The sequence below is a fragment of the Mercenaria mercenaria genome, chromosome 14, assembly GCF_021730395.1.
Source record: "Mercenaria mercenaria strain notata chromosome 14, MADL_Memer_1, whole genome shotgun sequence".
Classification (NCBI taxonomy): Eukaryota; Metazoa; Mollusca; class Bivalvia; order Venerida; family Veneridae; genus Mercenaria; species Mercenaria mercenaria.
The window spans coordinates 30,217,721-30,245,082 of record NC_069374.1 but is presented as its reverse complement, the minus strand read 5'-3'; the positions used below and the strand labels follow the sequence as shown (position 1 = coordinate 30,245,082).

The 27,362-nt window shown below is 35.9% G+C and overlaps 1 protein-coding gene across 2 annotated transcripts; it reads left to right on the top strand.

Moving 5' to 3' along the window:
• Window positions 1-17,795: 17,795 nt before the first annotated feature.
• Window positions 17,796-24,325, top strand: LOC123527149 (amine sulfotransferase-like). 2 transcript variants are annotated; one of them, XM_053523153.1, is made up of 5 exons: window positions 17,796-17,948; window positions 19,659-19,788; window positions 21,353-21,450; window positions 22,053-22,239; window positions 22,817-24,325. In XM_053523153.1, exons 1-5 carry the CDS (start codon window positions 17,886-17,888, stop codon window positions 22,924-22,926), a joined length of 588 nt encoding a protein of 195 aa, XP_053379128.1. In that variant the 5' UTR covers window positions 17,796-17,885; the 3' UTR covers window positions 22,927-24,325. The 2 variants fall into 2 exon arrangements, with proteins under 2 accessions (XP_053379128.1, XP_053379127.1); XM_053523152.1 differs by having other exon boundaries at window positions 21,353-21,480.
• Window positions 24,326-27,362: the final 3,037 nt, after the last annotated feature.

The following is a 27,362-nucleotide window of genomic DNA, read 5'->3' as shown; positions in this document are numbered from 1 at the left end:
TCTGTCAAGCCTTTCATGACTTACTGTCCGGAAACCATGAAAACCAATGGACCAACAGACTGACCGACAAGCTCACTCCTATATACAACCCCAAACATTGTTTGTGGGGGTATAATTATACATACTTCCACATTTTCTAGCGACTTTGGCCGCTTTAAACTAAGCTGTCCGACTGAAAGAAAGTATTCACATGCTTTTTAAAGATAAATTGCATACAGGGATTTTTATCAAACACACTCTACTTGGAAGAAAAAGTTCCTAAATCAACATTGGGGAGAGGGTGATATTTACTGGTAAAGGATTCATGGGAGTTAATAACTAAATATCTCATGCTCTAAAAGAACAGCATGCTAAACTCACCAGTCAGTGGTGTGTGTAAGCTTTTTTATTGTTGACACCAGTAATCTACATGGGCGACCGCTCCAGAAGACTGTTAAAGCATTTTTAGTTGGAGGATAGTGCAAGAAACAAAGAACTATTCCAGATCTTTCCCTGGTTCTTTAGCCTGCCAGGGGTAAAACATATTCCAATATACAAGTAAGTAATTTTCAGATACCGTATTTTGGTGCATATAGGTCACACTTTTTCTACCCATTTTGCTGCCTGAAAAAGTTCCTGCGACCTATACGACAGAACATTGCCAGCAGAATTTTTTTCGGGCCAATTTTCTGACCATAGCTCTCGCAAAACTACATGCATCTGTTACGAACAAACAAAATGGATAAAAAATATCAATATCGGCGGCTTTTCAACCAATAGCGGTTATTTCAATAAAATATATTGTAAATAACCCATACAGACTATTAAAATTTCGAATGACTTTAATTCAAAGATGTTTTTGCAGTTTGAATTATGTTTGTTTCTACCTTCGTTTTACTGGATGCCATTGACATGTACTCCGGGTTGGATAAAATCCGGACAGATCCGTCCTCCATTCCAAACATTGTTTATACTAATTCTTAGCGTATTAAAAATCTTGAAAGATAATTTTGTTACTTTTGATTTTTAAATAAAAGAAACAAGAGCGCAGCCAAGCGGGGCAATATACGCCCAAAGGCTTACATCATAGGATGGGAGAACTTGACTGTTGAAGCCCCAAAGGACTGGAACAACAAAAGGAAAACTTCAAAAAAAAAATCTAAGTCCACAAAAAAAAATTCAAAGTCTACCAAAAAATCCTTACCAGGTACAGGTATGTAAAAATACACCTTAAAACTGGAGGTACCATCCATGTACCACAGAAAAGTGGTCTCGGTTTTTCCCTACAGCCAATAATAAAAAAGTTTCAAAATACAACCGCTCAAGTATTATATAACCATAAAAGGGAAGTAATTCAAAAAAATTATTGTAAGTACAAAAAGAGATCTGCCAAATAAAACAAGAGCACTGCAATGCAGAGCAATATACACAAAGCAAAGTCATATATGACCTTTGACCCTTAAGTGTGACCTTGACCTTGAAGCAAGTCATCCGGAACATGCGCTCTGCACATCGTTGCAATGTGGTGAACATTTCTGCCAAGTTTTTTGAAATCCTTCCAGCAGTTCAAGAGTTACAGAGCGGACACGAAACAAACTGATATGACTTTTGACCCCTAAGTGTGACCTTGACCTTGAAGCAAGTCATCCGGAACATGCGCTCTGCATGTCGTCTTGGTGTGGTGAACATTTGTGTCAAGTTTCTTTGAAATCCTTCAAGGGGTTCAAGAGTTACAGAGCGGACACGAAACAAACTGATATGACCTTTGACTCCTAAGTGTGACCTTGACCTTGAAGCGAGACATCCGGAACATGCGCTCTGCACGTCGTCTGGGTGTGGTGAACATTTGTGTCAAGTTTCCTTGAAATCCTTCAAGGGGTTCAAGAGTTACAGAGCGCACAAGCAATTGCTAACAGACAGACGGACGGCTGGACAGACAGACGGACGGACAGACACCAGCGTCATAACATAATACGCCCCTTCGAGCGTATAAAAATCCAAAAAAAAAAGACAATTGTTCTGTAGAGGGTCTTTAAATAACACTTATTATCTTGACCATCGCGGACTTTCAGATAAAGTAAACCTTTATGTAGAAGTATTTAAGCGACAAGGATTCTATCACCTTTTGTTCTTTTAAGAATATGGTGTTTAAGCAACTGAAGAATAACAACAGAAAGAGGCGGTTCTGTTAGTTCTGTACCGTAATTTACACAAATTTGTTTCCATTGTAAGAGTTTTGGTCTCCCAGCTTCCGAGATACGTGGATACGAGCAATATGTAAGAACTTGTCCCGCTTTAGTATAGATGTAATACAATTAGTCGTAACACTTAGAAATCCAACATAGCACGTGTTCGGCAATGTTTGTACATGGAGGCCAATTAATTCTTTGGAAACAAAATAAATATAAGATTGGACATTATCCGTGCGCGTTCTAGTAAGATTAATTGTAACCAAAAAGACTGGATGCGCACTTATTTCTTTGAGATAAAAATAGATTAAAGACGCATTAGCGTTCCATATCACCATAGACAAATGCAAAACAAACAAACAAACAAAAAGAAACAACAACAACAACTAAAAACACACAAAAAACACACACACCGTGGCCGTAGCGACTATTGGGGCAACCGAGGCACTTGCCTCGGTCATAAAAATGACACTCTGCCAAATATTCATGTTTTTTATTACTCGAACAGTACAGTTACAGCATTTTAATTTTTCCATGTATAGGGAGTCATATTCGGGTTTGTCGTATACAGCTCCTCTGTCCCAAGGAGCTATATACGAAAACGTGTGTCGAATACAGCACCCCGGGAACTATATCCGAAGGGAGCTATATGGGGTGTGACAAAGATGTCTTCAATTTTCATTTTCGAATAGGTATGTTATATGACAACAGCGTAAAACACGATACGCCGTTATAACTATGTGGGATTTGTGAGATATTTCAGTGTCATACTTCAGTTGGTGGTCATGTGATATATTACTGAATGTATGTATTATAGAAATGTATATGCTGATGCTGCCCTCATAATGTGGGACTCATGCTTATTTGTAAATAAACTAAACTAAACTAAACTGCGCGCATTTCAGATATCTTAATGAAAGTGGTCTCATATTGTAGAGATAGTACCCAAATTTTAAATTATGAAAAGCAATTGAAAAATTCTTGTTTGTTGCTTATATATAATATGCAAGACAAAAAAATCTTGAATTGATCATTTTGAGCATGTTGTTTTAATGTTTTTTAATTTCCATGTAGCCGCTCCTGCAGATAGTCCTACCTATCAAGCTATTGATAATTATTGTGGAAATAATTGTGAGAAACATGCATATTGTATGATATCAGAAAATGGTGTAAGTCTAATAAAATAAATTCAGAGCCACTATTCAATCTGAAATTTAGATATGATGTTATTCGAACCATATCATATAAAAATAAGAAAAACTATTTAATATTTACCATGAAAATTAACATTACATTGAAATGACTTTTCACTAAGCTGTGACACACAGACGTATGGATGAATGCAAGGTAGGATTATTATCTGAGTCATTGAGTGTTGTGGTCTCTCAAGCAAGTTTGACTGTACTTAAAATTAAAACTCTAAGTATAGCAGAGGAGGCTATGTCAGGTTGGCATATTAAGATATCATTTCATGATTCAGACACGCAAGTAAAGAAAAGAAATTTTAATTATCTTCAAACGATTTACCAAATATAATACTAAATCAAGTTTTGCAGTCAAAAAAGTTACTCATTAAGTTACACTTGCATCGTAATCTAAACACGCTAGATGAAAAAATGTATATACAATACTGTGGAAAAAAATGATCTTAAAATGTATGAAGCGTAGTGAATGCCGCAAAGTAAGTTTTTATGCCTTTTTAGTTGTTTGGATCTCATTACTTGGTAATATGGGCATAAGTTGAAGTGTCGTTGAATTTGTGAAATAAAATAGCAATAAAAAGCACCTGATAACTCCGTTCGAATAATAGAATAGACAGCAGCCTCATACTGTAAATGAAATGATTTAATGGAAGAGTAGCGAAACAATTTTCCGCTTTAAAATTTAAACCTCTTTCGGTCAGGGGTGTGGAGTCTAATTACACGCTTATACACTTACCATTGCTACATTACATACACTGTATTGTTCAAGATTGTACGATACTAGATCTACACTATGTCTACCTTTCACATGTACATGTAATTACAGTGTTAAAACCAAGATGTTGTAAAAGTTACCAATCGTTAGTTAAAAACTGATATAACTTACGACCTAAAATTACATTAAAGCTCAATCTCGATTTTTTCAGCTAGAGCTGGGCTTAATTCTATCAAATATCGAAAGAAGCAATAAAACAGATCAGCCCAGGGTATGAGGCTAGTGCTAATGTTTGCGCATATATTAGTAAACTGTATTTTTGTAGATTTGTTTTTCAGAAGAAAATATAGGACCGTAGCAAGGATGATTTTTTTGGTCTTAAACACCACATACCTCCACCTCCTCCCCTTCATAAACACTACAAATCATTTGCGCAAATTATTTAGATTGCATCTTTTTCGTTCTCCTACTTACGAGGACATGTTTGAAGAATTATCAGACCTCGACGTTTCAGTCGTTCAGTTAAGACGTTCCACTTTTTATTGAAATTTATTAGCAAGTGCAGTGAGTGATAAAACACTTCTGTTGCATATGCATATCTGAAACTCTGGAATACGGTCAAAATTAATATTTTATATTTGCTTAATGCATATTTTGGTAGTCCTAGTCCTACAGCTTAGTAAATATTTCACAACTGTAATTCATTTAATAATTTCTACTGTAGACCTTTATTTCACTGTAAATGTCATCTTGCTTATGTAGATAAATACCATACTGGTTAATACCAACAAAAGTTTTACCACTATTACAAAAAATGGATGTCAGGTTAACATGATTTGATATCCTTTCATGATCGTTTCATGTTTCAGACACGCCAGTGAAGAAATTTTAGTAATCTTCAAAAGATTTATAAGATATAATACTGAATCAAGTTACCGGTCAAAAATGTCTACTGTCTGTGTCAAAATAACAGTATATGTTATCAGATACATTTGCGTCATAATCTAAACGCCCCTAAATGCAAAGAAAAGTATTTAAAATACTATGAACAAGAAAGTTATAACCCATATGTTATATATTGACGACTGCATTATAAATATACACTTGGACAAGAGCAAATCTTTAGTCCTGAATTTAGGGATACCAAAAAGAGAAGATATGGTTTTTTACTGTATACCCAGCACAACAGCACTGGCATTAATGAACATGAATGTTTATTGCTAAATCTATAAAGGCTGCCAAATTATAGAAACCACTGCACTAGTGAAGGCCAAGCTCACTGGAAATTATAAAAATCAACTCGCAAAAAAAAAAAACCATCAAAATTTCCATACAATGACCAGGAACACAATTACAGATACAAGATCAAATTATTGACCATAGCCACTAAAAAAATAATACATGTAAACAAACATTCAGACATCTCGAATAATCAATTTACAATGCTGCACTCTGTTCCAGTATGTGGAACTACATGCAGCCATCTCACTTCACATCGGCACCTTACAACTGTAAAAGTAAGCAATGCCACCAGAGACAGATAAACCATTTACATCACTACATATAGGTAAAACAAAAAAAAATTCAGCATTCAAACCCAAACAACCGCATGCATGCAGCCATACATGTGCTGAAGTAAGGAAAATGAAACTGGTAATAATGCTGTTGGAACACCTAATGCGCACTGTATGAAGACACATGAAAAAGAACGCTTAAACAATTTATTTTCCAGTGAAATACATTCTCAACAAATGAACAGCCCTTAAACATTAATTTACATAATGCCATAATACAGGCAGCACAAATTGCTAACTTAATAAAATTCATAACAGGTTGCTGAACTTCAAACCATCATTTAATCAATAATTACCAACCTAATTCTAGACAAGCAATAGGCAACATTATGCTAAACCACAAAATGTGATGCTGCCAAACCCTGCCAAGCTCCCTCAGCAAAATTTAATTTGGGAAAAATATTCCTCAGAGTGGACTTTTGGTTATTTTTTAACAAAGTTCATATATTTCTAGACATAAAATCCCTTAAATAACTACTGGATATCTGGCACATTCCAGGCTATAACTTCCTACACTCACAACATTTTAGTATATGTTCTGTTGGGCAATCTGCAGTAACGTATTTTTCATTTCAGTAATACAATATAGCCTCCGCATAAAACAAACAGCAAAGAAAACCAGGACAGCACATAAATACTAGATGCCCACGGGCAACATGTCAAGCCCGTCAGCTGTCAAAAGGACTGGGAGTTGCACACGACACTCTGTCTCATTGAGGCAAACATTTATGCCAAATAAAAAAAAGATTGCAAAAAAGTTACAATATAAGTTATTTGTAGTAACAACAAAGGGAAGTAAACGTTAAACAAGAGGACCATGATGGTCCTGAATCGCTCACCTGTTCCCACATGACCCAGTTTTGAGTATGACGTCGTTTTTTCTATTATTTGATATAGTGACCTAGTTTTTGAGCTCATGTGACCCAGTTTTGAAATTGATCTAGATATCATCAAGATAAAAATTCTGACCAATTTTAATGAAGATCCATTGAAAAATATGGCCTCTAGAGAGGTCACAAGGTTTTTCTATTATTTGACCTATTGACCTAGTTTTCAAAGGTACGTGACCCTGTTTCGAACTTGACCTAGATATCATCAAGGTGAACATTCTCACTAATTTTCATGAAGATCTCATGAAAAATATGGCCTCTAGAGAGGTCACAAGGTTTTTCTATTTTTATACCTACTGGCCTAGTTTTTGACCGCATGTGACCCAGTTTCGAAACTGACCTAGATACCATCAAGATGAACATTCAGACCAATTTTCATGAAGATCTATTGAAAAATATGGCCTCTAGAGAGGTCAAAAGATTTTTCTAATTTTAGACCTACTGACCTAGTTTTTGACCGCAGCTGACCCAGTTTCAAACTTGACCTATATATCATCAAGATGAACAGTCAGACCAACTTTCATACATATCCCATGAAAAATATGGCCTCTAGAGAGGTCACAAGGTTTTTTCATTAGTTGACCTACTGACCTACTTTTTGATGGCACATGACCCAGTTTCAAATCTGACCTAGATATCATCAGGATGAACATTCTGACCAATTTTTATGAAGATCCATTCAAAAGTATGGCCTCTAAAGAGGTCACAAGGTTTTTCTATTTTTAGACCTACTGACCTAGTTTTTGACCGCACATGACCCAGTTTCGAACTTGACCTAGATATCATCAAGGTGAAGATTCAGACCAACTTTCATATAGATCCCATGAAAAATATGGCCTTTAAAGAGGTCACAAGGTTTTTCTATTATTTGATCTACTGACCTAGTTTTTGAAGGCACGTGACCCAGTTTCGAAACTGACCTAGATATCATCAAGGTGAACATTCTGACCAATTTTCATGAAGATCTTGTGAAATATATAGCCTCTAGAGAGGTCACAAGGTTTTTCTATTTTTAGACCTACTGACCTAGTTTTTGACTGCACGTGACCCAGTTTCGAACTTGACCTAGATATCATCAAGGTGAACATTCTGACCAATTTTCATAAAGACCCCTTGAAAAATGCGACCTCTAAAGTGGTCACAAGGTTTTTCTATTATTTGACCTACTGACCTAGTTTTTGAAGGCACGTAACCCAGTTTCGAACTTGACCTAGATATCATCAAGTCGAACATTCTGACCAATTTTCATGAAGATCTTGTGAAATATATGGCCTCTAGAGAGGTCACAAAGTTTTTCTATTTTTAGACCTACTGACCTAGTTTTTGACCGCACATGACCCAGTTTCGAACTTGACCTAGATATCATCAAGTTGAACATTCTGACCAATTTTCATAAAGACCCCATGAAAAATGTGACCTCTAGAGTGGTCACAATGTTTTTCTATTATTTGACCTACTGACCTAGTTTTTGATGGCACATAACCCAGTTTCGAACTTGACCTAGATATCATCAAGGTGAACATTCTGACCAATTTTCATGAAGATCTTGTGAAATATATGGCCTCTAGAGAGGTCACAAGGTTTTTCTATTTTTAGACCTACTGACCTAGTTTTTGACCGCACGTGACCCAGTTTCGAACATGACCTAGATATCATCAAGGTGAACATTCTGACCAATTTTCATAAAGATCCGATGAAAAATGTGACCTCTAGAGTGGTCACAAGCAAAAGTTTACGCACGGACGCACGCACGGACGGACGGACGACGGACGCTGCGCGATCACAAAAGCTCACCTTGTCACTTTGTGACAGGTGAGCTAAAAAAAAAAAAAAAATTCTAAGTCCACACAAAAATTCTTACCAGTAGAGATAGGTCAAAATACATCTCAAAACTGGATGTAACATGCATGTTGTACTACAGAAAAGTGGTCTTGATTTTTCCCTATGACCAGTAATGAAAAAGTTACAATATAAGCTATTTATAGTAACAACAAAGGGAAGTAGTTCTAGATATTTGCGAATGACACTCCGTCTCATGATGGTGAACAATTGTGCCAAGTTACATCAAAATCCCTCTATGCATGAAAAAGAAATGCTCCGGACAATGTCATTCTTGTACCTGACCTTTGACCTCTAAGTGTGACCTTGACCTTAGACCTAAGGACCTGGTTCTTGCGCAAGACACTCCGTCTCATGGTAGTGAACATTTGTGCCAAGTTACATCAAAATCCCTCCTTGCATGAAGAAGAAATGCTCCGCACAAAGTTGTCATTCTTGTACCCTTTGACCTCTAAGCATGACCTTGACCTTAGACCTAGGGACCTGATTCTTGCGCAGGACACTCCTTCTCATGATGGTGAACAATTGTGCCAAGTTTCATCAAAATCCCTCCATGCATGAAGAAGAAATGCTCCGGACAAAGTCATTATTGAATTTGACCTTTGACCTCTAAGTGTGACCTTGAACTTTGAGATAGGAACCTGGGGTTTGCGCTTGACACTCCGTCTCACTGAGGTTTACATTCATGCCGAATATAAACAAGATTGCTCCATGCATGTCAAAGTTATAGTCCGGACAAACAAATCCAGACGGACGCACGCACGGATGCACGCACTGACGCACGCACATACATCGAACAGCCATTTGGACAGCTATGACTTCGCTTCCGCAAGCGGGCTCGACAATAAGGGTATTACAGCATTCAATTGTTAATAAACAAATTACATAAATAACTAAAATTGGATTTAGAGCTGATAAAATTCTGTTTCACAACCAACACTTATCTAAATGCCCATTGTGCTTTTACACCCCTCCCCCAAAACCCCACCACATTGCTTAGCCGAAGGAACTGAAAGCACACGTACGAGCTATAAATATAACAATAAAATGTATCAAAATGCAGTCATTTATATGTTTTCCCTTATAATCTAATGTAGGTGGAAACTTGAGAATGTTATGTTGTATTTAAATTCTGCTAAATGACATGTTTTATCCAGTCCCGAGTTCAACTTTTTCTCAAAAATGGAAACTTTACAACAATGCCATAGTTGCAAAGGGAGGTTAAAAATACCACCTTTGGTCATCAACAAAGGTAATAAGATGCTAAAATTTTAATTCCATCATGAGCCCAGTGAAAAATATAATTATTTTGATATTGCAAACGTCTCTACCATATATTTCCCATCGTAACCGATCAATTTCCTCAACTTCTGTGTCAGCAACAAACCAGGGGTGCGTTCAATTCGGGTAGAGTCCAGAGGAATTTTAACACTACCACCAATCAAACGTGAGTCGTGCAACACTAGTGTTGAGGCCACAAGCCAAGAACATGCTCCTCCTGTAATGGGGAGTGTAGTCAATCAAATATGCGCTTGACTTAATTCTAAATGGCGACAGCAGTAAGTGAATGATTAGAACCAAGCTAGTACAAACTCTACCGATTGCAAAAATTAGATATTAGAATCTAAGATCACGTTGTGAAACAATACAGATTTTTCAAATAAGTGGAGATGAGTAATTTCAGCTAAATACGCTCAACTTTACCCAACTCAAAAATTACTTTGCCTGAAGTGCATATAAATTAAAACCAAAATGACTTATAAAGGGAAAATAAAATGTTTTTTTTTTTAATAATAAAAATTATAAAAAATATTGTTTGTTTGCAGTGCTCTGATATAGATGCTTTTCCCCCATTTCTGCCAACACAGACATGACAAAAATACAAACAAAGAAAATTCAAGCTGTCAATATTTAGGCTTATAATGAATAAATTATTACATTCTACAGAAATAAGTAAATAGTTAATACAATTTTTTCTGTATGCCAGGGCTTCCTGCTAGGATTTGAACCTAGAATTCTTATTGAAGTAAGCGTGTTTCCTTACACTACAAGAAGTAACCCCATAGCAGCACAGACATTTTAGAGCATCCTAACACTTTCATTTATATAGAATATAAAAGTGCAATTAGCTCCCAAATCTGCAATAACAGATGATAACTGAAAAGACATATACAAAACGGCAACCTATATATTATATATGTGACGGTGACACTTGTAAATATATTGTAAATATTCCAACAGAACAAAATTTAATACATCATGAACTGTTGTGATATGTGCTGATAAATTAGCAACACGTGGTAGTCTGTACATGTAAAAATAGCAAGATGAACCGCGCCATGAGAAAACCAACATAGTGTGTTTGTGACCAGCATCCGTAAAGTCTGGTCAGGATCCATGCTGTTCGTATTCAACGCCTCTTGCAATCAGAGAAACCGTTAGTGAACAGCATGGATTCATGCCAGTTGCAAAATCACTATTTTGGTTAGATCTATACATAGATCTCTGAATTCGGCTACCCCTGTCAAATAAAATACAATAAAATACCCTCAGTCAGATAAAATACATGTGATCAGCTGTTTAGATGGCATAGAAGCTATGATTATGAATATATTTTGGTCTTCTCAATCTCATGGTGCAGCTCAAATGAAAGTGAATTTTGTTGTTGTTGAATCTATAAGTGTCAAAATTAACAAGAACTGTCCGTAAGACAGCCAAGCTCGACTATTCGAAATATTGTCACAGAAGCAGGAAATTATTACCCAAAATGTTAAATATATAAAGAGTTTTAAGTTCGAAAGGGGACATAATTTGACCAAAATACATATCAGAGTTATGGGACTTGATGTTATCAACTAGTTTTATAACCCCGAAGAAACATGTTTAGTTTCAATTCAATATCTGCATTAGTTTTGGGGATAGTAACTTGCATGTAAAACTTTAACCAGAATTTTCTAAGTCCAAAAGGGGGCATAATTTGCTCAAAATACATGTTAAGAGTTATGGAACTTGACCCAGTGAGGTTGGTAATTGACCTAGAAAAAGAATAAATAAGTTTCAAAGCTATATGCCTTTAAATGATAGCTGTATGTACTTGCATGCAAAACTTTAACCAGGATTTTCTAAGTCCAAAAGGGGGCATAATTTGCCCAAAATACATGTCAGAGTTATGGGACTTGGTGCTATCAACTAGTTTTATAACCCCGAAGACACATGTGAAGTTTCAATTTAATATCTGCAGTAGTTTTGGAGATAGTTACTTGCATGTAAAACTTTAACCATTACTTGCATGTAAAACTTTAACCAGAATTTTCTAAGTCCAAAAGGGGGCATAATTTGCCCAAAATACATGTCAGAGTTATGGGACTTGACCCAGTGAGGTAGGTAATTGATCTAGAAAAAATAAGTTTCAAATCTATATGCCTTTTAGTAATAGCTGTATGTACTTGCACGCAAAACTTTAACCAGGATTTTCTAAGTCCAAAAGGGGGCATAATTTGCCCAAAATACATGTCAGAGTTATGGGACTTGGTGCTATCAACTAGTTTTATAACCCCGAAGACACATGTGAAGTTTCAATTTAATATCTGTAGTAGTTTTGGAGATAGTTACTTGCATGTAAAACTTTAACCAGGATTTTCTAAGTCCAAAAGGAGGCATAATTTGCTCAAAATACATGTCAGAGTTATGGGACTTGACCCAGTGAGGTAGGTAATTGATCTAGAAAAAGAAAAAATAAGTTTCAAATCTATATGCCTTTTAGTAATAGCTGTATGTACTTGCATGCAAAACTTTAACCAGAATTTTCTAAGTCCAAAAGGGGGCATAATTTGGCCAAAATGAAGGTCAGAGTTATGGGACTTGGTGCTATCAACTAGTTTTATAACCCCGAAGACACATGTGAAGTTTCAATTCAATATCTGCATTAGTTTTGGAGATAGTAACTTGCATGTAAAACTTTAACCAGAATTTTCTAAGTCCAAAAGGGGGCATAATTTGCTCAAAATACATGTTAGAGTTATGGAACTTGACCCAGTGAGGTTGGTAATTGACCTAGAAAAAAAATAAATAAGTTTCAAAGCTATATGCCTTTAAATGATAGCTGTATGTACTTGCATGCAAAAACTTAACCAAGGTGTGACGCCGACGCCGACACCGACGCCAGGGTGAGTAGAATAGCTAGACTATTCTTCGAATAGTCGAGCTAAAAATATGTATCATATTTATAAACAAACAGATGCGGTAACCGGATCCCTTGACCCTATGTCTACCGGTCTGGGTATGTTATAATTTAGTAAATTTAGACTGGTAATTGGGAAAAGCTGAAGTAAGTTACCATCAAAAATGCCTCTTTCCATTTTTTTTTAAGAATCTATACATTTGTATGAAAAACAAATATCTATGAGGCGTTAGACTCGAACTTAGATTATTAATTAAATGATTAAATCAATTATTTTGGGACGAACTGTCAAAGCAAGAGCGAGTTGACTGGGGGCAAATCAACAGTATGCCAATGGCCCATTTTTTACGCGTATTTTTAAGACCTTCGTCTACTTAACATTAAACAAACAATGAAGAACAGCAAATCTAAAACATTTAAATGAAATGGAATTTGTAACTGCCTGTATTGATTTGAACAAACCTACATTTCGTCAGAAAATAAAAAATCTCGGAAGCTTACCTCGCAGCCGCCGCCATATTTGTTTACCAAAATCCCATCAGCCAATCAGGCTACAGAAGTCGCTGGTGGTTACCTGTGATACTTTTTCAAAGTTCGCAGGGGACCAGTCTATGGGAGGGGGGACTATTTCTTGTGGTAGAACAGTAATATGCTAATTATGTAAAAACCATCACACAGCTCGCCCTAGCCTGGGAATCCAGTCTGACAATTTCTAACTTTTTTAATACCTGCAAATTGACAGCCTGGGGAAACCTGTTTTCCGACCGCAGCGCCACCTATATTACACCCGAAATATGCGGGTGTTTGATAAAGAACGATAACTTCTGAAAGCAATATACCATGGCTAAAAATAGAAACGGAATTCTCACGGAAAAGACAGATCGGAATCGTGTACTTCCGAAGGTTTCCGGGCCATAGACAAATACCAGTTTGTACCTCCCATAGCTTTTCCAGCAAGTTGTAACAACTTTTAAATATATCAGTATAAACTTAAATTTGCGTCATAGCTATCAAGAAGTTATATTAATGCAGTCCTAGTGATCTACGGAAATTGCCGAATTTTCGGCATCATTGCCTCGTTTCCGTTTCAAAGAAGCGCAAATCTGATCACATGTTAATTAGGCTAATTATAGAAAATCGATAATCAGTAGTAACATGGAAACTCCTTCAGATTTCCCCAGGCGTTGATAATATCAGAAACTCGATGAATGCCAATTAACACTAATTAGCGCAAATTAAGTGATCTCTAATGCATAGGTATTAGGTATGATTTCTTCTGACAAAGCACAAATATTATCAACGGCTTCCCAGGCTAAGCTCGCCCAATCGGCTGCTTCTTGGTGCGTGATTAAAGTGCCGCCATTTTTCTCAACTTTTTTCCATGCACATTTTCATAAAAAATAAACAATGGCTAAGTGGTAACTATAATATCAATAATTATGCCACAATAATGTTGTAAATATGTATTTGAAAATATGCATGTAAAAGGATTTGTATTTCACTACCTGTATTATGCCTTTATTTGATATTTTTCTCTGGCAAAAATGACAAAATTTGCAATTTTACATGCAGTCAAACTCGGTATTCAGTCATGTAAAAAAATAATTACAGCCCATTGTAAAGCAGACCATGAAGAACAAAGTCTTAGGGAATTATGTTGAAATTTTACCTGGTCAGTGAAATATACACAAAAATCCAAACACTATCAATTTATCCAATTTGTTCTAAATCTGTTCACACATAATTTACAGTTACATAACAGGTGATATAATGTACAATAAAAACCATCCTATCTCCCAATATAAATCAACAGAGTTAGTGTAGTGTTGCAGTGTTTTTTCTGGCTACCTGTGGTCAGTGATACATGTACAAACATTCCAAATTAAATTTGCATGGGGTTGTATTTTTGTGTCAAATGCAACAACCATGAACAATCTGGGAAAAAAATCCATAAGAGTTTGTAGTATAAGGATTGTTCTTCAAAAGTAACTAAATTGTGTCTTTGTAAATATGTGTTTTAATGGAGTTTGACTACACATAAGATTTCAATATTTTGGGGTAAGCTTCCTCTCTAAATGAGACTCAAACATTTTACTAGTGGCATATGTACTATAAATCATCATGTGCTTCTAGTTGATGATAATTTGGCAAACTGTTAAGGCTTTAGTGCAATTTTTAAGAGAGAAATGCTTGGCCTGAAAACCTGAAATTATGAACTAAATTGGGACAGTGGCGGCACCTTTATGACACACCAATGCAATACAAAACTCAAAACATATACATGCATCGCATTTTTTTGGACTTTATACTATTAGCTGATTAGCGGGAAGCTGACCATAGAATATTGCATAGATTACAACATCTGGCACCTCATTATGTAAGATTATAAAACGATTTACATACCCCAATCATGTAGAGATTTACCCTAAGCCTTCTTTACGCAAGGGAAACAATCTAATTATATAGTGAAATTGTTGAGTGAACACCGTTTCTTAATCCTAATCCTGCCCATGTTATATCAGTGCAAAGGAAAAGTAACCTATCTATGATAAATGCCATGTATAATTATACAGTTATGCATCTATCAGTCTTGTAATTGATTTCTTCGATTTTCTCATATTTCTAGATATTTTCCCCATACTTTGACGCATATGTATGGGTAGCTGGGATTGTTCTCTTTCCAGCAGTAGCCTTTTCAACATATTTCACCTTGTGAAATTCTGTGGGTTTTGACTTTTTTTAAAAAAATCGTCTGTTTGTTGACAAATTTCACCACAAAAAATGTCCTACTTTCCCCAGGGCAATCAATTATTTGATCTTTACATAGTTTTATATTAAGGTTGCTAATCCATGTGGCAAATATGCATGCTTTTTTCATGTTACTGGCTAGCGACCACCAAATCCGGACGACCACCAAACCGGACAGTCCCGTAAATGCTTTATTTCGGTCTTTAACCTTGCTCATTTGTTTATCATCAAATGGACGCTTGATTTTCAACAACATAGCGAAGTTACAACGATTAAATTTAACTATTTTACAATAAATGCTACATTTCATTTCGTCTGCACTCACGAAGCATGTTTACATGTCGGGGGAAGTCGAAAGTGGCGTGATGCGCAGTATTTCCGTGAGGTCCCGTTATTAAATCTAAAGGCCCCATGCAAATTTGAGGTAAGCAGACGAGACATTTAGTAAACACAAACTTGGGAAATACAGCTTTGATGATTTAATGCATGATTTTAATACACCCTAAAACACATTTTCTTATCAAAATATCCCCTTCGAAAAGTGAAAATTAAAAGATTCAGTCGGGAGAGATACGATCAAATCATCGAAAGAGAGGTCATTCGACCACTTCTATGACTCAGTACAATTACTTTCCCTTGGTTGAAAATAAAGTTTAATTCAATATTGAACGTAAATTGAAAATCAATAAATTGATAACTTGCTGTCCATATATGGTCCAGAAACATGGTACCGTTAGACCTTAAAAAATGTGATTCGGTGGCCCTTCGTTCGGACCTTGAAAAATTACTTGACCTTACTTTAGGAATAAACAATTTAGCTCTTTAGTTTTGAGGAGAACCTAGCTTTGTTCATGTGAAATTTCAACCATTAGATATATCTGTTTCCCGAGTGATCGTGAAAAATATTACAAAAGTGTCCGGTTGTAGGACGCTAGCCAGTAGAGGTAAAAAGTGGGTAGTTTGAATGAGGTAGTAGGTCAATTGTCACCTAAGCCTATCATAAAGTCTTTGCGGAGTTGTCTCCATTTTTTCCAAATATTTCATCGCAGTGAGACCAGAAAATGCTTCGTAAACACAAAGCCTCTGTAAAACTTATGACGCAATACATCATTTACGCAGATGCCCACGAGAAAAAAAGTCTCTGATTGGCCGCTACATATCACGTGGTACATAAATATAAACAACATAAAGTACGTCAATATCTACTTCACACCTTATAACCAAACTTCCCTACTACAAATGACTGAAAATAATACTCTTATTCTTATTTAATAACACATAACTGCCACAACATTTCTTTTATTAACATTCATATAAGATGTAAAATTCCCTGCCATAAACACATATAAACACACTGATAAACACATGCACATGTCCACGGCTATGTCCTATCGCTATATAAACATCAAGCCTTACAAAAACCCTACCTTCAAGATATCAACAACATCATAAAGCATAAAATATACATAACAGTTCCATATAAATATATATACGTACCTACTCCATTTCAAACAATATTTTCCATTTCCTTTCACTTTCACCAAAAAACTATATGGGATAAATAAAATGGCGACTTTTCCAGTAGACACCTACTGGAGCATGCGCATAAATCCAATTCCACGTGACCGTTCAACAACCAATCAAAATGTTTCAGATATTTAATTACTTTTATAAATGGAAAATACATAAATCAAATAAACGAACATATTACATACCAACACTTTATGATAACATCTATTGATTCTCTCAATAAAATTATACTTTGGCACCTCTATGTTGCAATTACACGCCATCCTTCTTGACACATATACGCATGCGCAAAACCTACGTCACTAGCTCTGCTACAAAATAATATGACAAAAGAGAAATATCCATAGGTACCTATGTAAATAAATACCCTTCAATAACTTTCGTCATGAAAAATGGTGAAACTGCTTTCAAATGTAAATAGCGAAATGCATACTCACAAGGTAAGTTTTTTCCCTTTTAGTTGCTTGGATCTCATTACTTGGTAATATGGGCATAAGTTGCAGTGTCATTGCGTTTGAAAAACAAAATGAGAGAAAAAAGCCCATATTAACTGCGTTCGAATAAAATAAACAGAAAGAAACCATAATACTGTAAATGTAAGGTAATTCAAAAATAGGACAAAACAGTGTCTTATACCAATGAGAGACGTATTTAGCTACTTTTATTCCAAAGAGCGTGACAGAATAAAAAGTAAGTCCTGTGTTGCATCCAACATTGCCTTTAACATTCAAATTTACATAACAACCACGAACAAAAGCACATACTCGTTTGCCTCGGTAAAATTTAGTCTCGCTACGGTCATGCACACACACACACACAAAAAAGACACAGATAGGTTTGACGAACTGTTACAGCAGAGTTACGGAATTGTCGGTAGTTGGTGTCCAACGATGAATGTTGTTGATGACGTCACAATGTTAAATTTTGAAAAATAGTTACATTTTGATATGAAGTATGATTCTTTTATTGTTCTGTGAGGTTGATTATACTTTTAGATTTCACGGGTTTAAAGAATCACGAGCAGCGGAAGTCACCACGCATGATAAAATCACATTTGCACCATTTTCTTTTACCGCAGCAGTTACGCAACGGAAAAGGACGGGTAATATTTTCTTTTACTTTTTTTTAGAAAAAAAGAGAAGAAGTAAAAAGAACAACTAGGCATTTGATGAATAACCGATGCCCTTTGTTTTAGCATAGTTTGAATTCAGTTCACGTGCAAAAGAACTTTTATATACGTGCATCAGTAGACAATCGGTTAGTGATATTTGCTGCGAAACGAAATCAACTTCTTTGTTGATTATGAATGAATACAGTTTAGAGTTAATAATTATGAGAAGCTTAACACATGTGCATATATATTTATTTATGGAGTTCACACTTAAGAGCTTAAAGGGCACTTAAAGTTCAAGCGAGTTCCTTAAGACCACAATGACCTATATACACTTCATATTATCTTTTATTATTTTATTCTAATACCACACTGTCATTTTATTAATTGTTGTAATTACTGGTAACGTTATTGCTACTATTCTTTGAAAGTTACCTGAATTTAGTAGGCATAGGAAATAGAGATCAATATAATTGCACCTTTACTAATCCTACCAGGTGTTCTGTATTACAAAAGTGGTTCTATTGTGACACTTTGATACAAGCAAAACTATATTATCTGCACTAATATTTACCTACTGGTACTTCCTTTTATTATTGGCTTGTAAAAAGTTAATTTTTTACCATATGTAAGTTGACAGAATCATAGGAACCATGTCTTAAGGGGTAAATCAAATACAAATGAATAAATCCTAAATGGTTTTGTTGCGTCAAAAAGTATGATATTGTGTCTGAAACAGTTTTCATTTTCCACTCAATTGTGTAATTGCAAGGGAAGTAAATTAATAGATCTCTACTTATAAATACTAGCCCAAGGCAAGAGTTGTCATTCTTTGTGGATCACAAATTTAAATTTAAAATTAAAACTTCTGTTATTGATATTAACAAAACTATCATAAACTTCACAATTGTGAAATCATTTTTGGTTATTTCAAGGACTTGGAAATCAATTTCTAGACTTTATTTAATGTAATACTATCAATGAAAATTTTAGGGTCTATCTCTAAATTTAGATGTAATCATATACTCTAAACATACTGATTGGTTGACCAGTTCAGTTTTCGCTGTAATATCTATTGTTATTATTATTATTATTATTATTTGTAGTAGTAGTAGTGGTAGTGGTAGTGGTAGTAAGTGGTGTTTGTAGTGGTAGTGGTAGTAGTAGTAGTAGTAGTAGTAGTAGTAGTACAGTCAACCTCAAATGTGTCCTACTCAATGTTTCCCAAAGCTGCAAATTTTAAACGAAAACGATGGACCGCTTTATGAGTTAAATAATTTAATAAAACAGGAGTATCAAAGTGCAGACGTAAACCAGACAGGACAAACAACATTGGCTATCAAACACTAAACATACTGAAAAGCTTACAATCTACCTTTATAGCTTACTATAGCTAGCTTACTGGGCTAGCCTGTACATTGATCCCAACAGAAAATGATTTTTAACAGACTTGTGAAAAAAGTCAGTGTATTGACATCTCTACTCTGGATGCGGAGAGAGTATCACTAATTGGGAGCCTAGTGCGTGAGAGTTCTGGTTGCCTTGTATCACATTATTAGGCTTTGGTACAACGAAAGCTACACCGTCTTTAGATCTTAGATTCCTAGCACTAACAACCCCGTACACCTTTGTCAACGCCCTAATATAGGATGAAAAATGATTATCATCATGTACTATTTTAACAGTTTCTTTCTGTTACAGATAATCTACATTTGCCGGAACCCAAAAGATATTGCAATATCGTACTACCGTTTTAAGGACTATGCAAAAATACTTGACAAGGACTTCGCCACATTTGACAGTTTTATCGACTGCTTTGTCAAGGGCATTGGTAGGCTCATTGTTTGCTTTAGAACACTGGGTTTTATTGAATGTATTTCCAGTGTTAGTTGTTTTCTATGCCATGAAATTTAACTGAAACGACATCGTTTGCCTTACATAAACTGGGATTAATTGAACGTTTTTGTCAAGGTAAATAGTTTTGAGGAAGTCGTTCCATTTTATGTTCTTTTGTAACGCTGGCAGTACTACGATAGGAATTTACTATGAAAACTACCTAAAACGCAAAACATCTCCGATTCCTGGTTCCCAGATTTTTCCTTCAATAATAAAGAGCAAGCCAGCAACCTAAAACAAAATGGCGGTTCGTTTATGAAAAGCTGGCATACAAAAGCCATATTACTCCCATAAGGCCGCGCCACTCTTTAATGATTATATCCATCGCCGTCAGTGTAGTGTTCGGATAGGGGAAGCTTTTAATGCTGTACGTCAAGCAAGGGAATTTCTTTTACCATTTTACGTCTATCTCAGTCTGACTTAAGTACTTGATCTTCTAAACGAAGATCTGAGAACGACCCATTCACATACGTCTTCTGTATATTTTGGATTTCCAGTATTGCTATTTTCATTTTAACCAATCCGATGACTTGTTCGAATGTTAAAGAGTAAGAAAAATGTGCGGTCATTCCAGGGCTCGAACCCGGGACCCCTCGCTTACAAAGCAAGTGGCCTACCGACTGAGCTACCCGGCTGTCTGACACTTTACGAGATAAGAATTGTAAATATCAGAAGTCAAGGCTACAGGTAGATTTGCAAAATGTTGTAAGTTAAGCTCTGATTGGCTAGCGAAAGGGTCGTCATAACGAGGCTATGAATAGGTCGTTCTCAGATCCTATGCGTAGCGTAATAGGAGATGCACTTTAGTCAGATTGCGTCTATCTTTGCTATGTCACAGCCAGGGATTGAACCTACGACCTTGCACACTCAAAGCTTAGCTATCGATGCGGAACTTTAAACGTTCATAGACACTTTTTCAATGTCATATCACTTTGAGCTCCATCCCTGCTCTCTCATAAAAAGTGTTAAGCGAGCCACTTTCTAGTTTTTTTGTTTTTTTTTTTTGTTTTTTTTTTAAAGCTATCCTTATATATATAAACGGTATGTAGATCTACAATGAAAATCAACCAGCACAGCAATACTCGTACATTCAATAAGAAGTAATTAAAGATATAAAGATACCATGTGCATCTTTCACAAACCTATTTCATATTTAGGTATTTCCTTAAAAATCGTCATCGAACGAATTTCACTTGGCTAAATCTAAAAAAATAAGAATGCAATTATATTGACCTGCATTCCCAATTAAAAGTTGATGTCATGTAACAACAATTATTTGATAGAAATCTGCAGCTTTTTAGCGGTAGTTTAAATTCGATCATATTGTGGTTATACATTTACATTTTGTTGAAAATCGCGTCAAACTTGTTATAACATCAAGTTTTATTGGATTGTCAAATGTTATAGATGCAAGACACTAAATGGAAGAAAATGAAATAGGTATAACTTATACCAGGTTTATATAGATGTGTCAGATACTGATCTGTTTCTATTTATAGAACTGTACCGCTGTCCATGGCAGAGGCACGTGTTAGAGTACTGGGAACATAGGCACGACAGCAATATTCTTTTTCTACAATATGAAGATGTTGTAGAGGTATCATACACTCATTATTTAATTAAAAAGGTAGTAGTCATGTTACAGAATGGACCACCCAAGCGTTGCTCATTTATCAAAAAAATAAGATTTGATTAACATTACTTACCATCGTGTTCATTCGTCCATTGCTTAGAGGGGTTCCTAGTGTCTTCATTGCCGAAAGGTAGATGGAAATGCTCCGTACGACTTATATCTATAACAACTGCTGGCGCCAGGTGATACTGCCTTTGCGACAAGTGCAGACTAAAATCAGCCTGCACGGTGCACTGTTCGCTATTCAGTCAGTAAATATTCAGCGAATACACCTCTTCGAATAATAAATGGTATTGCCCAAATTGAATGATGGACCAGACCATTTTAGAAATTTAGCAGGCTAAAGGTTAAGGAGAAACGTACTTAGTGTAAAACATATATCATTAATATGTTAGAAATGGCGTAAATCGTAAATAAAATTTGGCCTAGTTCATAGTGTTCCTCCTTTGTTTTTGTTTTTTTCATATTCGTATTTGTGTTTTCAACATTGACCCAATATTATCATTGGCAGAGATGAAAGGAGGACAACTCTGTATAAGGAATTGAATTTTACTATTTTTTTACAGGACATGCCTGCAGCAATCAGAAGCATTGCCAGGTTTTTAGGACGAGAGCTTACAGACGATGACGTGTCTAAAATCTCAGATTACTGCTACGTTGACAGTATGCGAAACAATCCAATGGTTAACTGGGATTGCTGGAAAGGTGTCAAAGATCTGAATCTAAACGCCGACCTAGCTTTTATCAACAAAGGTAAGATATAAACCTCGAGTAATTTTATATTTCAAGAAGAGCGGACGCATTGGTCCAGTGGTAACACTGTTTGACTACGAAACCAGGGGTCGTGAGTTCGAGCCACAAAAAATACTACCACTGGGATAAGAGTCCCGTGTATGGGTGCTTTACAGGGAAGCTTCTGGAATTGGAGCGTCTTCTGTATATCTTGCACTATATCTTGCACTATATCCTCCTATTATCATTACTAACAGTCTTCTGGAGGAGTCGCCCATATGGGTTACCGATGGCGACTATAAATAAGCTTATACATACACACACATATTTCATATATCATATAACACATAGTTAGTTAAAACGCAGTGACCGACGACTATGTCTGCATATTATAATATACGTACTAATGGAACTTTTTAAACTAAACTTTAATGTTAACTGATGATGAAAATCATGGTTTTGGAGGTCTCTTTATTGTTTTGGGAGACAACTGCTTAGAATATACATTTTACTTCAGTGAAATATATATAATTAAATTACTGAATTAATTATATATATTTCACCGAAGTAAAATGTATATTTTATGACTATTTTATAGGTAAACCAGGCGGTTGGCGTGATATTCTGACAAAAGAACAGAGCGAGAAACTGGACCTGATGCTTCAAGAAGTGAAGAAATTTGGATTAGAGTTTAAACATAGCTCATAGACAATTAATTCTTATCTCTTATTCCTCAATTAATTTACGAAAATGCTTTAGTTATATTGGCGGTGGTTTCATATTTCCTAATATTTGCGAAAAGAGCAACGCGGATTTCAAAACACACGGGAATTCTAAAAGTCATTAAAGAAACGCCACAGAATAACTTTATTCTTTTTGTATTTCCCACTGTCACTGTACATGTTATACCCTACTCCTAAGTATACTATAAGAACCATGGTCATGAATGGAAAAATATACTAACCGATATCAATCGCGCATTTCTCACCTAAAAAGCGTAGTTCGATAAATGTGTACTGTGGATATTGAACAAGTGATAATTTATCTTCCATTGTGTGTAGGTCACATTCCTTCAATATTTCCTATCTCAGAGAAACAACGCGTAATTTGTAGTTTCATCAACGTTGCAGGAGAAACTTGAATGAACTTCCCTAATGAAGTTCAGGTTCTACATTACAAAACCATTCTGATTGGCTGAAGTGAAAATGTATGTCAGTCGTCGTTTAACTACACGTGTACGCTAAAATGTGTATAAATGTGCAATGTGAATAAAATAAACAATACAAGTGTGTTCCAATGTATGACTTCAAATTCAAAATCATTTCTAATATGAATTTTATTCATTATTTCAAATTTTATTGTATAACTGTGATTATTTTGCATTTATGTTTTGTTTGTTTACATTTTGCCTAACATGTGCACACTGCTGTGACCTCTAGACCGGATGTTCATTAGGGAAGTTCACGCAAGATTTTTATGTAAAGTTGACAAAAGCATCAAATTTGCGGAGTATCTCTGCAATATAAAATATTGAGACAATATATGACTGGTGCACGATGGCAGATAAATTACCGCTTGTTCAATATGCTTTATAGCCATTCATCGAACTGCGCGTTTTAGTTGAGAAATGTACGATTCAAATGGGTTAGTGTATTTTCCCGTTTATGACCATGGTTCTTATAATAGTATACTTAGGAGTAGGGTATAACATGTACAGTGGCATTTTCTTTCTGGTCTTTTGCCAGTGGTATTTCCATGATGGTAATTATACATGACTTGTATGAAAAAAATGGAGACATACAAGTATTCAGGGATGGCCTGAATTTTCCACCTGTCACCTTGAAGTATAGCAAGTATTATGGAATAATTTTCACGAAGTTCATATGGGATGAAAAAGTAGGTCAGTAGGTTGTGGTTGGTCATACCAAATGAAAACGCGAAATGTTAACAACACAAACATGTAAGTGACGTGAAAATACCCAATCTGTGGCATAATTTTCTTTAGGATCGGAAGCTTCAGCTACCCTAATTAAGCGTTTGTATGCGTTAAGAATAATTAGTCTTGTTTGTTTATGTTAGTGCATTATAATAAACTCGCGTTGCAGTATATCTCTTTACTGTTTTTAATTCCGAAGGGACTAACATACTATATCCAGTCCTACCTAGACTTCATAGTGATGCTTGGCTTATATTCTAACAAAAATGTCAGACGTTATTGCATTTTGGTTGTTTGATATTATTACTGTATGATAATACGAACTGAAAAAGTGGCTGTGCGTTGGAAATCTGCTAAGAGCATATGATTCAAACATACGGAACTACTGGTGGCGAGCTGCAACATATTAATCTGACGAAGGACATGTCTCTTTTGCTATCAGTCACATTTTGCAGCACAGCTTACATTTTTTTCTGCATCTTAAGTTTATCGCCATAAACATTATAAATGTGGAGAACAAGATAGAACAAACAAAAGCACTGACAGGATAAATGTCGGTACTAGAAAGATAAGTGGAGTGTACTGTAGGTACAAGCAAACACATAGGTCGAGCAAATGTGGGTACAAGCAAGATTATTGAGAATAAATGTCGGTACTAACAAAAACGTTGACCGAGTAAATGTCGGTACAAGCAATGATATTGTTAGGGTATTAAATTTTGATACAAGCAAGACCTTGTAAGAGTAAATGCTGGTACTAACAAGAACATTAACAGGGTAAATGTTGGTACTAGCAATGATATTGTTAGGGTATTAAAATTTGATACAAGCAAGACCTTGGAAGAGTAAATGTTGGTACTAACAAGAACATTAACAGCGTAAATGTTGGTACTAGCAAAGATATTGTTATGGGTATTAAATTTTGATACAAGCAAGACCTTGGAAGAGTAAATGCTGGTACTAACCTAACAAGAACATTAACAGGGTAAATGTTGGTACTAACAAGAACATTAACAGGGTAGATGTTGGTACTAACAAGAACATTAAAGGGTAAATGTTGGTACTAGCAACATCACTGATAGTAAGAGTAAATGTCCGTACAAGCATGATCATTGAAATGAATAATGCCGGTACTAGCAACATCAATGATAGGGTTAGTGTCGGTACAAGCAGCATCATTATTCAGGTAAATGTCAGTATGAGCAAGATCACTGACAGGGTAATTTCTGTACTAGTACGGTTATTGACAGGATAAATGTCAGTACTAGCAAACTCATTTGTATAATAAAGCAAGAACGCCGATAGTTTCAATGACGCTTTTAGAAAGAACACTGACAGGAAAATGTAAGTAACTGGCAAGAGCACTGATATTGTCCAAGGCGGCAACAGAAAGAATGCTGACAGGTTATATGTCGGTACCATCAACGGTATTATCAGGGTAAATGTTCATACTAGCAATTTTGTTGAAAGTGTTTATAACTGTACTAGTAAGACCACTGACAAGTTGAATATTGGTACTAGCACGATCATTTATTAGGTAGATGTCGGTGTTAGCCGAAACACTTACAGGACACATTTTTGTGCTATCGAGGTCATTGATAGGGTTAATGTTTCTTCTAGGAAGAATATTGTTAGGGTAAATGTCGGTACTGCACAGATCATCGAAAGGGTAAATGTAGGTACTGAGATCACTAACCGGGTAAATGACGATACAAATGTACTAGCAAGATCACTGATGGGGGAAAATACAGGTATTAGCAAGTCCATTCAAAAGGTAAACGTAGGAACTATTACGGACACGGAGACCGTTAATATCGGTACTAGCAACGGCATTGTAAGTTTTAAGGTCGGTGCTAAACACTGAGAGTGTAAAAGAACATTGGCTGGGTAAATGTCAGTACCAGCTACATCATTGATACGGTAAATATCGTACTAGCGAGAGCACTGACGGGGTTAAGGTCAGGACAAACAAGATCCCTGATAATGTAAATGTCGGTACTAGACAGACCATTGACGGGGTTATTGTCAGTACAAGCCAGATCCCCGATAAGGTAAATGTCGGTACTAGAGAGACCACTGACGGGGTTAATGTCAGTATAAGCCAGATCCCTGATAGTGTAAATGTCGGTACTAGAGAGAACACTGACGGGGTTAATGTCAGTATAAGCCAGATCCCTGATAGTGTAAATGTCGGTACTAGAGAGACCACTGACGGGGTTAACGTCAGTACAAGCCAGATCGCCGATAAGGTAAATGTCGGTACTAGAGGGATCACTGACGGGGTTAACGTCAGTACAAACCAGATCGCCGATAAGGTAAATGTCGGTACTAGAGAGATCACTGACGGGGTTAACGTCCGTACAAGCCAGATCTCCGATAAGGTAAATGTCGGTACTAGAGAGATCACTGACGGGGTTAACGTCAGTACAAGCCAGATCGCCGATAAGGTAAATGTCGGTACTAGAGAGATCACTGACGGGGTTAACGTCAGTACAAGCCAGATCTCCGATAAAGTAAATATCGGTACTAGACAGACCACTGATAGGGTAAATGGTAAATGTCGATAATAGCAAAATCATCGACAAGGTAAATGCCGATACTAGCAAGAATACTAACAGGCTTATTGTCAGTACTAGCAATATTTTCAGTGGGGTAATTGTCAGTACTAGCACGATCTTTGGTACAGTAAATGTCGGTACTAGCACAATCATTGACTTGGTAAACTTTGGTACTAGCAAAACCACTGATAGGATAAATGTCGGTACAGTAACTACATTTTCTAGTAAGGTTATTGATACAGTAAATGTCGATATTATCAAGATTATTGATAGTGTAAATGTTGATACCAGCAAGATTATTGATAGGGTAAATGTCGATACTAGCAAGATAATTGATAGCGCCAATGTAAATACCACTATGGTCACCGACAATGTAAATTTCGGTTATAGCAAGGACACTGACAGGGTGTACACTAGTGCATTCACTGATTGGTAATGTAACTACTAGATGACTGACTGAGTTAATATTGTAACTAGCACAATTATTGATAGGGTAAATGTCAATACTGGCAGGATAAATATCAGTACCAGTACAATCATTGATAAGGTTCATGTACTGGCAGGATAAATATCGGTACAAGTACAATAATTAATAGGGTAAATGTCGGAACTGGCAGGATAAAACGCGGTACCTGCACAATCACTGATAAA

What these genes read in the sequence shown, in the direction of transcription:
- LOC123527149 (XM_053523152.1), top strand. Translation starts at nt 17,886, where the DNA reads ATGATAAAATCACATTTGCACCATTTTCTTTTACCGCAGCAGTTACGC. An exon ending in TACGCAACGGAAAAGGACGG is followed by an intron (nt 17,949 to 19,658) that starts GTAATATTTTCT and finishes TTTCTGTTACAG; the next exon opens with ATAATCTACATTTGCCGGAA. An exon ending in CCTAGCTTTTATCAACAAAG is followed by an intron (nt 22,240 to 22,816) that starts GTAAGATATAAA and finishes ACTATTTTATAG; the next exon opens with GTAAACCAGGCGGTTGGCGT.